General features: G+C 36.0%; 1 protein-coding gene across 1 annotated transcript; it reads left to right on the forward strand.

Moving 5' to 3' along the window:
* Positions 1-4,089: 4,089 nt before the first annotated feature.
* LOC149209297 (G-type lectin S-receptor-like serine/threonine-protein kinase SD2-5) lies at positions 4,090-5,795 on the forward strand. Its single transcript, XM_089394249.1, has 2 exons — positions 4,090-4,307; positions 4,666-5,795. The coding sequence occupies exons 1-2, from the start codon at positions 4,153-4,155 to the stop codon at positions 5,747-5,749; spliced, it is 1,239 nt and encodes a 412-aa protein (XP_089250375.1). The 5' UTR covers positions 4,090-4,152; the 3' UTR covers positions 5,750-5,795.
* The last annotated feature ends 12,613 nt before the right edge of the window (positions 5,796-18,408 follow it).

An 18,408-nucleotide genomic window follows, 5' to 3' on the forward strand; every position in this document is an offset into this window, starting at 1 on the left:
CAAAAGATGAAGACTCCTTGACAAACAAATTCATGACATCGAAGGAAGGAGCTCTTTAAGCAACTGATTGAGGTTCTATTATAGGTCCCTAATTAAGAAGGAGCCTAAAAGTAAGTTTCCTACTTGGAAGAAATTTGAAATTCCTTAAACAAGAGGGAGCTTAGGTACATTCCTTCTATAGGAATGAGTACATTCTGTTATTGGAATTGATATGTCCTCCCTAATTGAGAGGGAGAGATAGACACATCATTTTAGTCTTCACCTGAGAAGACAAAATGGAGGATTGGGTAATCATCTGGCATCCAATACTCTTTGAGGATGAGATAAGCCATCCAAGATAAGAGTAGTCATGGATCAATATTATGTGAGGATTGGATATCCAAGATAAGAATAGTCCAACGTAGGTCATACTTTGTGAACACCCAGGTGGAGTATGTACCTTGAGAGACAATGATTTATGGTGTCTATGAATCATTGGTCTCACCAGCATTGTGCTCTGATCATGTGGATAGAGATGCTAGTGAAGGCCTTTCTCTGTGATAATGCTAGTTGATATGATGCTATACATATGGGTTACCATTCCAACTCTTCTTATGAGAAATTCTTCAGATTGACAATGACCAAGTACCATTATGAATACTTCCCTAGTTAAGAGGGAATGTTGAAGAATGTAACTAGGTTCAATCTTCATAATGACATGTAATTGTGAATTTTGTAAATGATGTAAAGAAGAAAATAAAATTATTATTGTAAGGCTTGCTTCATGGGTTTTTTTATCACAATAAAATTTTCGCATTTTTAATTCTTTTTGGAAAATGTTGACTTTTTAGTGTCAGTATTTAAATTTGTAATAAACAGGGAACATTGCTTAATAGCAGGCCTGTCAAACATTTTCTTTGGAAATATGAGCAGATAAAAAAGGAAGTTTGAAGTCATTTTTCAAGCATCGAAACACACATAAGACCCTCTCCACTGGAAAGCGCTCTAAAGCAGATTTCCAACGTATATAGAACTCACCAAAATGACCCCATAATAAAAAATTATAGCAGATTGAAGTTGCCCTTTGAAAACCAGAAAGTAAAGAGAAAAGGCTAAGTGTTGATCCCGGTTCCCGCATATCGGTGGTCCAAGGCACATTGTTTAACACATATTGGAGGTCTCGCAGTATCGGCGATTGGAGGTCCAAGGCACATAGAATATAAGAGCATAGAGTGATATTGGCGATCGGTGATCGACGATTTCCAAATGAGGCAGAGTGACCACCATTTTAAAAGCTCCAATATGCAAATTGTGATACAAAGCGCTGATAGTGTTAATACCTCGGGAATCGTCGAAAATAATTTATAAAGGATTTTCATTGCAAAACTAAAGATGGTCCTTCCTTTTCTCTCTCCTCCAATTGGACACATGGCAACAAGTGATTGGTTCCGAAAAGGGCCACGTGGTAGCTACTGTCATCATTACGTGGTAGTATGGTGGACACGTGACAGGCAATTTCACCATTTTCAGGGGTTATAAGGGGCCAAAAAAGGGTGACACGTGTCACCACTCACAATGTGACACGTGGCAATGATGACATCACATATCAGAGATCAGTGATTAGAGGTTGGGGCATGTTGTGCAACACTATGAAATTGTTGATTGAAAACCTCTGATTGGGGGGCTTCGATATGGGAGTTGGCCTATGGTCACGAGAAGTGCCAAAGAACCAAGGGTTAAGTACGGAAGGTGACCAATCATCGACGATCGATGAAAGTGAAATTTGTGCACCAAAGTACATCTGATGATTGGAAATTGCCAATAGAAGGGCTCCGATGTGGGGGTTGGCCCACAGTTACAAATAGCTCAAAGAACCTAAGGTCGGGGCAGATAACCTAAGGGCTATCGCATATCATAGATCACAAGTTTTGGAGGGTGCAACCAAATGCAATACTATGAAATCGTTGATTGTGATATTATGATATTATAAAGGCCGAGACATATATACTGTGTTCCCATGTGGGGACTGTTTATAACACAGTATTCCAAAGAATTAGTCCCCATCCCAACCATTCACACCCCGCACAATATAAAGTGGTATACATTAAAAAGATCTGATAGAGGGAGCTCTGATATCGGGATTAGCACACAGTCTTTTGAGTTTAAAGAACTTCAAGCCCAAAGCATTTAACAAAGGAAATAGCCCCTCGACAATGGACAAAAAGATTTAAGCACTTCAAGGCTAAGTTGATGGTCATAGCCCTCGGTCATAGGGTGAATACATACAAGAAAGGGTTGGGCCAAGAAATATTAGTGAAAACGATAAAGAGAAGATTTCTCTGGTAGGAACATATGGAAGGGTAAAGATAGATGGGTTAGCAGCTATTGAAACACAATGAAAGAGGGATCATAGTTTGGAATGAACAGTCATAAATTGTGGCGAAAACAACTACAACCACTCCAATTTTCAATCAAGGAGATCAACATTAAAAAAAAATTGATTTCTAGATTTGAATGCCAAAAATTTTCTAACATAATTGAAAAAGAAAGAAGGAGCAGTTGCAAAGGGACCTGTTGTGATAGTAGAGATGCTAAACTACAATTGGGGACATGTTCCACTTTCAATGGAAGCAGTTGATCAGATATTTCTTTTGTGTGTATGCAAGCATGTTTTCCTATAGTTATTCTAGGACATTCAGATTATTTTAGAGTTTATCTTTTGCATACATGAACTTGAGAGATATTTTAATCAGCTCTATTTCTGTAATTATGTAAGGACTATTATTTTGTAGAACTCGTATATAGAGCACTATATAAACAATTTTAGAATATGTAAATAGATGTTGGGAATTATTGAATAAAGGCTTGTAATCTAGATATATTTGAGCAACCTTGAATATATTCACAGTGTTTATGAGCAGTTAGTAGGAAATTTATGTGTTGCTTCTCCCTGTTGGTATTTTATTTGTTATATAATTGTATTCTTCCATGCCTGAGAATGTTAGTTTATGAGATTGGATTTCCTTGATGCTCCTCTCTTAAATTATCAATCATTAATATTTGTTGTTCCAATCATCTATAAAATTTGTTTCCTTCATTCTCTCTTTCTTCTAATTTTCCAAATAGTCAAAGGACTTGTGACTTTTCATGCTTTGTACAACTTGCTCATTGGAGTTGTCATCTCAATTGTTTAAATAGTTGGACTTCATGCCCAATGGTTTTGAAAATCACCCAACCAATTCATCCATAGATCTAAATCTGACCACCTGAACTCAATTGCACAAAACCTTTTACTACAATGTCCATAGGGTAGTTGAGTTTTATGCAGAGAGCCCTCTCTGGGTTGAAGGGCCAACTTCAACCTACAAGATTGTTTTGAGGTTACCTTAGTTATTTCCTCCCATAGCTAGGGAAATTTTTGAGTGATAACGTTTCATGAGCAAGAGATTTTATTTGTTACTGTTTCCATTGACAGCGTCATGATTTATCATTAGAGTCAAAGAGTGAATGTCATGTATGATTCAAAACACGTCGAAAAATCTTTTTCCTATATGATTACTACCCAAAATATTTTCTTAATTAATCATTATTATTCTCGATTTTTATTTGGTATATATTGAAAATTTTGTTTGATTATTTTAAATTTTATTTTATTCAATAAATTTTGAATTAATTTGTTAAAATTATTTAGTCATGTAATTTACACAATTTCAATGTTCTTAATCTTTAGAAAAACAAATCTACTTCTATATTAAAAATCACAATTTAAATAATATATATATATATATATATATATATATTTATTTTTTAAATTATATTATTTTTAACACTTAAAAACAATTAAATTATATATTCTCAAAACTTCAAACAATCAAATGGCTATCATCATAAATCATGACAAAGTTCTCTTCATATATCCAAAGGCTTTCCGCCATCCAAAATTTAGGCTCCCATACATCTAGTTTTTTTTATACATCCAAAGGCTTTCCGCCATCCAAAATTTTGTTGACCCGTTTAGAACCATCCAAAATTTTGTGTCAAACTATGGTTGGAACATAAAAGTCAAAGTTCTATTAATACCCACGTCTAACCTGTACATATGCTACAGATGCTTAAGAATTTACATGTACTACTGGTTTTCTACCGGATAAGGCTGTGTCCGATATCAATGTGATGAACATAATATCAGAATGGTCTAAAGTTTTCTACGATTTGAATGGTCTAAGTTTGCTACGAGGAGATCACTCTGCACTGTCTGAGAGAAAATATATCACTCTGTATTTTCTGCAAGTGAAGAATAAGGGAGATGGACACTCCACAGAACCAAGGTCACAGTTCGCACCGGAATTGTGGCTGTTTTTTATGTAGACTTCTCAAATATTTTTGGAATTGTGGCTGTTTTTTATGTAGACTTACCAAATATTTCTGGAATTGTGGCTGTTTTTTATGTAAATATTTTTGGAATTGTGGCTGTTTTTTATGTAAATCTTTTTGGAATTGTGGCTGTTTTTTATGTAAATTTTTTTGGAATTGTGGCTGTTTTTTATGTAAATCTTTTTGGAATTGTGGCTTATTTTTTTGGAATTGTGGCTGTTTTTTATGTAAATTTTTTTGGAATTGTGGCTGTTTTTTATGTAGACTTACCAAATATTTTTGGAATTGTTCTCGTTCTCCTTCTCGTTCCAGGGCGATTGAAGGTACAGATATTTCTTCCCCCACTGCGATTGAAGGTATCCAAATTTCTCCTATCGACGCGAATGAAGCTGCAAAGGATGATTTTGACGCAGATCATCTGAAGAGTTTGGCTGGTCTTCCAACAAATTTCAGTTTCCAGACCCTGGAGACGGCCACCGGCAGCTTCAGCAAAGAGATTGGAAGGGGAGGATTTGGGAAGGTATATGAAGGAATTTTGACGGATGGTACTCATGTGGCCGTCAAATGTCTACTGAATCAGACGGGGCATGGACAGCGGGAGTTTTGTACAGAAATCGTCACCATATCGTCCCTAAATCATTCCAATCTCGTGAGCTTGCGAGGTATGTGTGTGGAAGGCCCGCATCGTATTCTGGTCTACGAATTCATGCCCAACGGGTCTCTTGATAAATGGCTGTTCGCTTCGGGCAGAAAGTTGGATTGGAAGACTAGGTATTCCATCGCGCTCGACACTGCCCGGGGACTTGCGTACCTGCACGGAGATTCCAGACGCGGGATTCTGCATCTGGATGTCAAACCTCAGAACATTCTGTTGGATGAGAATTTCAAGGCGAAAGTCTCCGATTTCGGCATGGCAAGGTCCCTGAAAAGAGATTTGGAAAGCCGTGTGGTGACAGGGGTGAGGGGGACACCCGGATACTTGGCCCCCGAGTGGTTTATGGGGCCGGGAATCACTTACAAGGCGGATGTGTTCAGCTACGGGATGGTCCTTCTGGAAATAATCAGGGGGAGCAAGAATGTGGATCACTCTCAGGATTCGGAAAATTGGTATTTTCCTTCTGTTGCTTTCAAGAAGGCGAGGCAAGGGAAAATGGATGAATTGATTGAGAGCGGGTTGAAATTGAAGAGGCCACAGGAGATGGACGAGGCTTATCGGTTGATAAAGACAGCGCTGTGGTGTATTCAGAGCAATTCAGCCATGAGACCTTCAATGGGAACGGTGGTGCGACTATTGGAAGGAGATTTGGAGGTGATGGATCCTCCATTAGCGTGCACGCTTCCGTTCGCCCCCTCGCTTGACGAGGACGACGAGACGCCCCCGGATTTGGACTGCTAAGGCACTGGTCTCTACAAAACTATGTACCATGTTGAGTGTTAGTTGTTTATCCATTATTTTTATGTTGAATAATAGATTTTAGAATATTTAAAGTTTTAATAGATAAAAATTAAGTTAACTATTTGACATTATTCCTATTTTTCAAATTTCTGAAATATTCAGGAATTTGCCATGTTTAAATATTTTTTCATAACTTAGTACTTCTGAAAAATGGGCCAGGAATGAGTTTGTAAGGGATCTATATCTATAGCATTTCCCCTCCATCTATGCATTTAAGTTCATTACTCGAATTCCATCTTTCTCCATTTTTGTTTCCTCTGAAATGAACTATGTGCTTCTACTCACTTTTGTGTGTATTTTATATATCTTCAATGTCATCTGCACCTAAACCATGATTAAGATGTTATTTTTTTTTGTGTATTTTATGCATCGAGATTTTGATTATAAAATTTCACCGAGTTCCTTTCACTTAAGCGAACAAAACTTATTTTAAGGAATTTAGACTTTTGTGATCCATAACATTGTTTAGAAAATCTTCGGCAAAATCACATAACCAAACTTTTGTCGACGCGTTTCGAACCAACCAGTGTGGTTCATCGTCAGGACAAGTTGAAGAACCAATCCGGCTTAGCTTGAATAAATAGAGCGTGCAGAGACTCAACAGCTATAATGCTAACGGCTAATTTGACTTAAGGTTCCTGGTCAAATCATTAAATTAATAAATTAATGTTTCTAGAAATATCTAAAATAGGTAAATAAATGAATTCATTTACAAACAAATAGATATATTAGTATTATTAACGAGTATATATATTAATATTTTAATTATAATGGTCATTATAACTTATAATATAAATTAAATAAATCAATCCAATATTATTTAAATATAAGTGAAAGGTAATACATCACTCTTATTTTAATAATTTAGTTACACTAGGTAAAAGTATAATAATTATTAATGGTCCATTGGTAAGTTAGGACTTTCCTATTTAGTTCTTAAAAATATATCATATTTATTATTTAAAATAATGGTCCATTAAAATACTAAGGTATATACAATAATATATGTTTATTAAATAATCTATATCTACTTATTAATTTGTAATTCCAAACAAGATGTTAAAATATTATTATTCCTAGAATTTAGTTATAATAGGTAATTACCATAAATTAGGGTAAAGTCTCATAATATAACTTAATATTATCAAAATTTATCCTTTAAACCTACTGGTCCAATACTCAAAATTCGTTCAATATTTTATTCAAATAAAAATATTAAGGTAAATAAGTCCTTAGGTAAATATATTATTACCTATAGGGTGGATAAAGTCCAAGTATATTACTAATAGAATAACTAATATTAATGGTATTTCATAATTTATCGTTTAAACCTAATGGTCAAAAATATATATTTATTCATTCCAAAAATAAAGATAACAATGTCATTAGGTAAATGAATTATAACTTATAAGGATTAAAAAGGGGGGGTTTTTAGACACTAGTAAAGGGAAACTCAATTCTAAGGCTATAATAGACATAATTATAGATGTATGAATAATGAAATAATGGAAAAAACAAATCTAATTTTAATAGTATCATAAATAGGTTCAGGTTAATACAATTCCTAACTTAATAAAGATTTAAACATTCCATAATAATCGGACCAAACTGCCAAAAGAAAAATTAAAGGAGGGGGGAGACAGACACCCTACGATAAACCAAAAAAGGGGAGAATGAGGAGGCTAGGAGGATAAGGCTGGGACCCAGCAACTGCTGATCTTCCAGCCATCATCCCTATTAAGATTGTTCGGCCTTTTCTCAATCTCCAGGGCCTCTCTAAATTTGCGATGGTGAAACTGCGCAATTTTGGCAATGACCTGAGCCTCCTCTATACATACATGATGCATAGTCTTCCCCGCATGCTCAGCCAGGGCCGAGGACTTGGTCCTGCCATGTCTTAAGTCAGCCGAATGCTCACTAATCCGCTGATTGATAGAGCGACCAGTCTCACCAATATAGGGTGTCCCACAGGAACACGGAATGACATAGACGCCCTTCATGTCCTTAGGGTCAACTGGGTCTTTCACAGACCTGAGGGAGCCACGGATAGTATTGAGAGGTCTAAAAGTTGCGGGAACATCATACTTCTTCAGAATCCTCGCAATCCTATCCGTGATTCCTTGGATGTAAGGAAGGTTCACACCCATGATACGATCATTAGGAACCCTTCGGATTGAAGGCTCCTTCTTGGCCCTGAGGAAGGCTTTCTGACCTAGGCGCCTATTGTAACCATTCTTCTCAAAGACTTCTAGAAGGTGAGCCTTCTCCGCTTCCAGGCTCTCCTCATCCGAAATTCTGACCGCACGGGTGGCAAGCGTGCTAAGAACCCCTAACTTCTGAGCGGGGAAATGATGCGAAGACGCATGCAAGTATTGCTCAGTATGCGTCTTCTTTCTATACACCTGATGAGAAAAGGAACCATCCACTTTCTTAGAGATGAGAACATCCAAGAACGGAAGACAACCATTATCTTCTTTTTCCATCGTGAATTTAATGGCGGCGGATTGGTTGTTGAGGTGACGGAAGAAACGATCCAGCTCATCAGGACCATGAGACCAGACAACACCAGTGTCATCAACGAACCTTTTCCAAAGCTTAGGTAAGAGGCGAGAGGAGGCCAAAGCCCTAGACTCAAAATCCTCCATGAAGAGATTAGCCACGACGGGGGACAAGGGGGAGCCCATAGCAACTCCGCAAGTCTGTTCATAGAATTCTCCCTCGAAGCTAAAAAAGGTAGAGGTAAGGCAAAGCTCAACTAACTTAGCCGTATCAGGGTCAGTTAGCTTATTGATAACCATCATGGCCTCATTGATAGGAATGCAGGTATACAGAGAGACCACGTCGAAACTTACCAAAATGTCCTCGGGCTCAAGATTAATTTTCTTAAGATCCTCAATAAACGAAGCTGAGTCTTTTACAAAGGACTCAGTCTGCCCAACCAAGGGTCTCAACTTTGCGGCGAGGAACTTGGCCAGGAGGTAAGTCGGACCACCGATGGTATTGACAAAGGGTCTCAGGGGGACCCCCTCCTTATGGATTTTAGGAAGACCATAAATCCTAGGAGTGATGGGGTTACCCTCAATAAGTTTCTGGGCTAGAGGAATCGTGGACCAAACCAAATAATATAGATTGAAAAAAACAAAAACAAAAAATGTGGTTTAAATTTCACTGAGTACATTGATTGATTGAGTACATTGACCTGCTGTAGTGGCAGTTAAAGGAATAGATTTTCTAATCTCGCTTTAGGGGTACTTAGAGTCCACTCTTGCTAAAATCATAGGATCTTAGTATATCCCACTTGCAAGTAGTTGGATGTACTCCCAACTACGAGGATTGATCTTGAATCTCCCATGGATTAAGCCTAACAGTTACTGGTTCACCATGTGTTAAAAAATAAATAAATAAAATGCTTCACTTGCGAAAGACTAATAATAAGATATTTTGGTGATTTTCTAGATAGATATTTAAAATTTTTATATTAATTTTAATTGAAATATTATAAAGAAATTAGTAAAATGGTAATTTTAAGTCGTTGAGCTGTACAATCCAAGTGTTTCGTAATGTTGAATTGAATTCGTCTATACATTTAAAGTTGCAATTTTAAAAACGGAATTTGCATGGGCTAAGGGTCGAAATGTAAAATAAACAATAATGTTATTCCTCCGCACAATCATGTTTTCTTCTCATCACCAAACTAAACACTACTCCACGTTCAATAGATGGTATCCAGTGTAAGTAGTTGGACTGATTATGGAGCCTAGCCTGGTAAGCACATTGAATCCAACAACCTTTCGAAACAAAGGAAGAGGAACTATCACTTCTATGAAGGGAGTCCAAAGTAACACGCCTCAACAAACTTCCTCTCTTTTTGCAGCCATTGTTAGTCAACCAAAGAAATGCTCTCAGTTAGATGGGTGATACAAAATTGCATATTGGTTTTAAATATCAAAATTTTAGAGACTGGAATTGGTGATGTGACTTGCTTTCATATTGTTTATATTTTTTTATATTATAGACTTATAGGTGAAGCCTCCAGAAATTTAAACACAAGTAAAACTACTATAAATCAGTTTCATGTTTAAATATTTTATCTACACTACTATATTGATATTAGTTACTTGCAGGTTTGCAGGCATTGAGTAAGGCTATTAGAAGAAAGAACAGAAAAAGAGAAGAGTTGCTCTGCACCAGGCTGCTCCGTTTGAACAGAGATTTTGGGGGTTTGTAGTCTTGCGTAGAGCTATCAAAAGAGAGAATATAGGAGCAGAGCTACTCTACATCCTAAGTAGAGGCGTAACATTCCATGACAGTTGCATTAGTAAGAAGATGGCTGTTTATTTGCACTATGGCAATTATGAATGTTTGTATTTTTTTTAAGGTGTAATGGTGACAGGGAATATCTCCATTTATAAATGGGTAGTTAGGTTGATTAGCTTATAAGGGTAACATTTCACGAGGAAGGAAATATTTAGTCATAGGCAATTTATATTAAGAGAGACAATGTCTAAATAATGTATTTAGCTTATTCTTATTTCACAATTCACAACAAAGGAGACAAGTTCTAAAATATGTATTTGTAATCTTCTTAAAAGTCCATCAATCCTCATGATAATACAAGTGAATATTAGAGTCTTTTATTTTATCTTGTATGATTGTGCTTGCTTCATTAGTTCTCAATAGAGGTTTTGGAAGATTCAACTAAGCAGTGAGGCTCTGATTAATTGATATTAGAGCAAGTCACTCCTTGGAACCTAATATAATTTTTTTTCTTGTTATGCTCTAAATTTTTGCTACTAACATCTTGCCTATTGTCTAGCCACTACACATTTACCTAGGCTAGTATGATTTCTCCTAGAGTTTTCTTAATATCTGTTATATACTTTGTAAGATTTTCATCCTTAGGAGACTTTTGAAATCAACCACTTCTTTCCTATATTTTAATTACTACTGGTGTTCTAATAGGAAGAGAAGTTTTCATTTCGGTTTTCATTTCTTTAGTATATGAATTGCTTCTTTTGTTCATGATTCTTTTTCAACCTTTAATTTTTCTTCAAAAGTTTAAGGTGGTGTCTTTTTTGAATAGGAATAGAAGTTTTCATTTCGGTTTTCATTTCTTCCGTATATGAATTGCTTCCTATGCTCATGATTCTTTTTCAACCTTTAATTTTTCTTCAAAAGTTTTAGGTGATGTCTTTTTTCCAGTTCTAGAGTTTTCCATCAGCTATAAAACATCATTATCAATTATTGACTACCAATATTAGAAAAAGTTAGAAGTAAACCCATTTAGACTAGGGGACTTGCCTCTTGGCATGTCCATGACATCATCTTCTATTTCCTTGAGGGTTATGTGAGAAGAGTCTTGAAATAGGAAACCAACTCTTCCTTTTTTCATTATGATCCTCTAATTTTTTCTCTGGAATATTTCTAATAAATGAAATTATGTTGTGTTAGCAATGTTGTAGCATCAATTTGTGAAATAATTTTGTTTTTCACTCTCCCTCTAGTAATAATACAAAATATTTTTTCTTCCACTTGATTTCTTCCTAAATTAGGAATTCTCCTAGTTGAGTTGGAGTCCTTGTTTCTTTCTATTCCAATTTCTCCATTCTTACTTAATTGATTATTTTGAGCCATGTCGCTTCCATCTCTTTGTGAAGTCATTCATTTTCATCATGAATATTTTCAATGGATTTTCTATTGTAGAGTTTTAACTAGCTCTTCATGTATTTCAATTTTCTAGGAAGTTTGTAGATAAGTGATTTGTTAATGACAAGATCCTCTTCATGCCATTTTTCTATATTTTCCTTGAAAGAAGGGTGGCAAATCCAAAATGGTTCAAATCGGAAAGGCTCATTTCTTGGGCTACCTTCTAGTCTATGTTCATAGCTATTGGCCAATGACCAAAGGCATGGTTGGGCATGATTATAGCATCAATAGTGATTCATGTATGTATTATCAATTCTAATATAAAAAATCCTTCTAATATTGAGGCAATTTGAGCTTCTCCTCCTCTATGATTGTTCTATGTGTAGATTCTATCACTAGTTTCTTGATTGATTAGCTTCATCTGATGTATCATTTTTTCAAATTGGACTAAGTCTTCATCAAGCATGTGAATCCCCACTTTCTTTTTAGCTATAAAATTTATTATATTAACATCACTTGAGTCCTATTATCCAATTCCATCTTAAATTTCCCCATTCATTTGTTGCAAACTTTGAAGAAAATCAATTCTATCTTTTTTAGTGTTGGATCCATAAACATTGGTGATGTACCCATATGATTATGATGCTACCTACTGAGATTTTATTGTTAGGGTTCTTTGAGTGGCCATGAAATCTAATATAATTATTTCCCCCAAATTCTATAGCATAGCTAAACCTCCCGAGGCCCAACATGCATCTATTTCCATTACCTGGCTATTCTTCCATTTTAAACTTGCTATTCATTCAAATATATGTGACTCCACACTTAGTTTTTTGAATCATAGCTATAGTTGGTTTTTATTCTAGGATTTTGGTCTCGTGAATTATGTGCTTGGACTTTCCATTCATACGTCTCACATTCCATGAGATTTTTTTGATAGATCTACTTGGGTGGTTGGTTTAAAGGACTCTGTCATTAGCGTTATCCTTACATAGTTAGCCAAAAGCACTTCCATTTCTTGAATCAATTTCTTATTACTCTTTCTTCCTCTTTCCTTTCCTACTTAGCATATTTTGTATTTCCCTTATTGTTGAATTTCTTGATCCTAATATGGAAGGACGTTTTTTCCTATGTTTGTGATTCTGTTGAGACTTGAGGGAAGTATTTGAAACTATTTCTAGTTCCTAATTTGGGATTGATAGTGGGTCTTTGTTTCTTCATGTTGTTGTTATCAATAAGAAAAATACATTCTCAAGTTCCATTTCCTCACCCTCCTCTATTTCAATGGGTACCTCCTATTCTTGGGTCATGGCCACATACTCTCAGTTGTTATGTTCATTTTGACTATGAAGCTTACTTCTTTTAGCTAGATATTCGTGTTGCCCATATATTACTTCTGTTATATTCTCTTTCTCATCTTCTTTTTCCTATTCATTATTCATTGGATTTTATTTTGGGTTCGATATGGATGAATATATGTCACTTTCTTTGGGTTATCGCTTGAGATGCCTCCATTGTTTTTTCTATATAATCTTTTGTTGGTAACCTTTTCAAACACATATTGATCTTTCTTAGCTTGAGGCATTGGCTGTTTCTATGTCTATTTGAGTGGGCATTCCCTGAATAGGTTCCCATGCTCATGATGTTTTCTATGTCTAGGAGGAATGTGTTCATAATCTAGGCTTGGTGACGTATATTGTATTTTTAGATTAAGAATATGATAAAAGGAGTTGTTTGGGACACATATACAAACATATGCATGCATAGGATGCATGCCTCACTTGTTTTGTGGCTTATGAGTACATATCAAATGATCCAAGAGCATTTCCACATTAGGGGATTTTTGAGGTCTAAAATGGGCCTCCTGAGGAAATAATAAAATAAGATTAGATTACATCATCAAATTTTAGAGGGAAAAAAGAAGAAACCATTTTTTCAACTCGTATTTTCAACTTATCTCCCTATGGGTTTACTCAAATTTCGAGTGGAAACACTTGTTGGATACATAATTTGATTCCTCATCCAATGAGTCCTCATGTTGCATACTTTTGATGGACCATACTAAACGAAAAATTAGAAATACATGAAAAACATGATTGCAATCACATTCTTTCATGTATTTATCATTTTTCATGTAGCAGGGTCTATCAAGAGTATGCAACATGAGTACTCCTTGGATGAGGAATTAAATTTTGCATCCAAAGAGTACTCCCACTCAAAATTTGAGTAAAACCTTAGGGAGATAAGTTGAAAATACGATTTGAAAAAATAGTTTTATTGTTTTATTATTTTTAATTATTTTTTACTTTTTTACTCCAAAAATGGTGAATCATCCCCCACGGTTGACATCATCATCTTGAATCCTATTGGTTCTTATAAAGTTTATTTTTGTTGTACATTTTTCTTAGGAGACCCATTTTAGACCTCAAAATTCCCCTAATGAATCCCTTTGAGTAACTCTTGGTCCTAGAATTCTCGAAGAGATAATAAAATTGAATCCATATCAGTCATGTAGTGAAGTCCTCTTTATTAATGTTGAACCTTTCTATCGAAAATTCTTGGAGAGATAATAAAGTTGAATCCATATCAGTGATGTAGTGAAGTCCACTTTATTAATGTTGAACCTTTCTATCGAAAGTCTCATATAAAATTTGGATGAATTGAAAAAATATGGACCATTACGAAAGACTATGTTTTTGTATTCCAAGTAATTGAAAATTGATGTGAAAAAACCCTTGTATCCAACTTTCATATCTACATCAATTTTGAGTTTTCTAGAATGCGCCTTGGGCCTCCTTCGACCACCACATTTCTGAAGGAGTGAGCTACTTTCCCTCCTACAAAGGGAGCCATGTTAGATGCTAGAAATATAATCCATTTTTACCATGACCTTATTTTTGAACGATTCTACTTCTTTCTCATTTATCTTTGAAAATACCTTTTGTTAGGCCATTCTTGAAGCTACCACAAGAGGAAACTTTTCCTTTCTCTTAATGACCTTGCCTTTTTTTTCCATTGATTTCTTACACTCATAAGATGGTCTTGAAATGTTCCCTTCTGAACAACCATAGTAGAAATTTTGTTATCCTACTCAAATATCCTTCCTAGTTGCTTGCCATTACTATTAACCAATGTAATAGCTAGAAGTCACATAGATGAAAAACAATTGCTAGAGTTTAATAAGTATTCCCCATCTATATTTAGTTGTACAAATAAGTAATAATATAAGTCTTAGAGCCCATTCCACCCATAATAGTGTGATATAATGGAGGTTCTCTCTACTTGTTATAATATCACCCAAGCATTCTTCATTGAGAGGTCTGATGTGAAAAGATGAAGTTGTGATAGTTGATATACACTCCATCCCATCCACATGTAATGTCCTTCTTCACCCATTGTCTTCCTCACTACAGTGCATTCATACCATATAGATTGCATATAGGAAAGGAGACTAACATATTGTTTACATAAGCTTAATCAAATTCATAGGCAACCCTAATCTCATTGATAGGAGAATCCTCGGCTTGAATATTGTTACCGGGAATATCAAGTTCGTGCTCCCCAATTCCGATGGGAGGAATATACACTTTGCATTTTTTTTTAAAAGCGAAGTGCATTCGCAATCCAAATTGAAGGAGATATTAATGTCACTTTAAATTTGGATGAAATATGGGGCATAAGCAGGAAAAAGGATTCCCTTGCAGACCGAATCAAATATGAGCTTCTAAGCAGGAACCTTGTTGATATAATCCCTCCCAAAATGCTTCCAACGTGGGAAAATGGAAGAATTGAGAAAGCTTATATAGCTAAGAGACTTGATAGATTTATCCTACATGCTAGTCTAATTGATAAGATGGGCATGTTGTTCTCAACAATTGAGAATGTGTTCAGATTAGCTCATAGACCGATTTTTCTAGGCTGGAGAGAAAAGGGTTTTAGAAAAAGCTACTCATTCAAATTCATCACATCATTTTTGGAAGATCAAGAGTTTAATGATATTATAATAAAATCCTGGAGAGCGTTGTCATCATCTAGAAACTTTCCTTCTTTTCTGACGTTCAGGGAAAAAATGGACTCCATTCGAAAGGTGGTTAAGGATTGGCAAGTCAAGAAAAGGCAAATGAATAGATCTGCTCTCCGGGAAATTCAAAAGGAATTGGACAGCATATCAAGATCCCTGGCTGCTCATCTACTATCTTTCAAAATGAGATGCCGTATAAAGGAGCTCCAAAAGAAAAAATTTAAAGTCTTAGAACAGGAGGAAACTTTTTGGAGATTAAAGAGTAGGGCAATCTGGCTTAAGGAGGGGGACATGAATACAATTTTTTTCACAATTTTGCGAGCTCCAGACGTGAAAAGAATTCTATATGGAAAATAAGTGATGGAAGAGGAGGTTTTCTATACTCTCAACAAGACTTCAAACTAGGCCGTGAGATACTTTGAAAATCAGTATAAGAGAACTGAAGACTGCAGGATTCATGATATTTTTTGGGGCATTGAATTGTTCCCACAGATGTTCGATGAAGAACTAAATGACCGAATCTTTCAGCCAGTATCCGAGGAGGAGCTGTTAGGAACAATGAAATCTTTTAAAAGGGATAAGTGCCCATGTCTAGACGGCTGGACGATAGAATTCTTCATTCCCTTTTTTGATCTCATCGAATCTGATCTGTTAAGGATGGTAGAAGGGTCCAAGATGTCAGGCAGTATCAATCAGAAAACTTCCTCCACTCATATAGCTCTCATTCCAAAAAAGGGAGAAGCAGAATCCTTCCAGGACTTTAGGCCGATATCCCTTTGTAACATCTCTTTCAAAATTATCTCGAAAATTATTGCAGAAAGAATCAAAGAAACTCTTTCAAGATACTTAACAAAGGATCAACATGGTTTTTTAAAGGGAAGAAATATAATGGACGTGGTTGCAAACACACAAGAAGGTTTGTTTGCCATACATTCTAAAAAAAGTGATGCTGTCATTTTCAAGATTGACCTCCGCAAGGCATACAATTTCCTTGACTGGGGTTTCACCAGATGCTTACTTGCAAAGATTGGACTAAGGGTCAACATGATAAACTGGGTCATGGCATGTGTTGAGTAGGTGAACTATGCTATCATCGTTAATGGAATTCCATCTTCTTACTTCCTTGCGGCCAGAGGACTTCACCAAGGCTGTCCCCTGTCGCCCCTTTTATTCATCTTGGCTATGAATTCGCTTAGCCTCCATATCAACAAGGCTTTCAAGGAAAATAGGTGTCGCCCACTGAAAATCTGCAAGAATTTTTCAATCTCACATAATTTATTTGTTGATGATATTCTTATGTTCAGAATGTTATGCAGATTCACCTGGTTATGTTTTTATGATATCCTCAAAAATTTTCAAATGGCTACGGGATTGCAAATAAACAAATCGAAGTCTATAATTTATCACAACAGTGCCAACCAGGAAGTAGTAGAATGGTTATCTGCCCTATTTGGAATAGAGGCGCAATCCATCAGTCGTGGAATTAAATATTTGGGTTTCCAAATAAAAGCAAATGGATATTCAAAGATGGACTGGCAATGGATTGTAGATAGATACTACAAAAAGATATCAGTTTGGGAATACAGATGCCTGTCATTGGCCAGAAGAGTGACCTTGGCTCAATCGGTGTTAAATCAACTCGCAGTATACTGGGCTCATTTGTTTTTTCTTGCTACTAGCATCATTCAGAAAATGAATAAGCTAACTGCAAATTTTATATGGGGAGGCCAAGCGGAAAAAAGGAAATTCCATCTCTCTAAATTATCTGATATTTCTTTGCCGAAGAGCATGGGGGGATGGGGTCTACTGGACTTATGGACTTTCGAAAAGGCACTTTTATGTAAGTCTTTGTGGAGAGGAATTTATGGAGTGGGCCCATGGAGTACCACAATTCGGAAGAAATACTTGGGCAAAAAGGATATATCTCACTGGTTCAAGGAGGGAAGGATTGGCTCCACATATGGGTCTTCAATATGGTTAAGCCTCTGTAAGGTAGAAAATTATTTTCTGAAGAATTTAATATGGCGCTTCCAAGCCGGCAATAAGATCCTTATTGGAAAAGACCAGTTTCTCAGTGGTGCCAAGGAGATCAGTGTGCCTGAATCACTATTAAATTTTTTCCATAGAAAAGGTTTTTTCTATTGGGACAATTTGATTTCCGGGTGGCAGGGATCGATCCCTCTTTGGAAAGAAGTAGAATTTTTGGAGATGCCGGTTGCTATTGCTCATCAATGGGAGAACATCAGAACGTGCCTCAGAAATTGTGGTATTTTGCGATCATCGGATTTTGATTGTCTCATCTGGAAAAATTCAAAAGGGATTAATCTGGTGCGCGTTAAAGATGTTTATCAGAATTTAATTGGGATAAAGGATGCCTCTCACAGTCCTATTTTCCCTCTGGTTTTTTGGAAATCTGGATGCCCTTCCAAATTGATTTACTTTTCATGGTTAACCTTCCATAACAAAAACCTATCTTGGGAAAACTTGAAAAAGCGAAGATGGCAAGGTCCAGGTTTCTGTCCAATCTGCAGATCAGCTAAGGAAAACAACTGTCACATGTTTTTAAATTGCCAAAGAACTCAGCAGTTGTGGCAATCTTTGGAGTTTTGTTGTGGAATCCCTCATATTTCTCATGCTTCCATAATTGAAGCATTTCTCTGGTGGAGTGACCAAAAGGATTTATGGAGGCTGTTAATTATTATCACTCTTTGGAGCATTTGGAAATGGAGAAACAATGTTATTTTCAATAACAAAAAAGTTCCATTCTTGGAAATCTTTTCCAATATTGTATCCTTCTATGACTCTCTTTCGGAAAAGCCTCGCAAGAAAAAAAAGGAGGGCTGTAAAGATTATGCACAGGCACACTCAATATTTCCAAGAGCGTATTTTGTCGGAGCAGAATAGAAAGGTTCCTGTGGTTGTGGAGTGCACA

The sequence above is a fragment of the Pinus tabuliformis genome, chromosome 1_2 (assembly GCF_031772625.1).
Source record: "Pinus tabuliformis cultivar Carrire ecotype Pingquan chromosome 1_2, CPIR1, whole genome shotgun sequence".
Classification (NCBI taxonomy): domain Eukaryota; kingdom Viridiplantae; phylum Streptophyta; class Pinopsida; order Pinales; family Pinaceae; genus Pinus; species Pinus tabuliformis.

Bases quoted from the DNA above. Each gene is read 5' to 3' on its own strand.
- LOC149209297 (XM_089394249.1), top strand. From the start codon at position 4,153: ATGAACATAATATCAGAATGGTCTAAAGTTTTCTACGATTTGAATGGT. The intron at 4,308-4,665 runs GTCACAGTTCGC...TTCTCGTTCCAG, and splicing joins GGACACTCCACAGAACCAAG to GGCGATTGAAGGTACAGATA.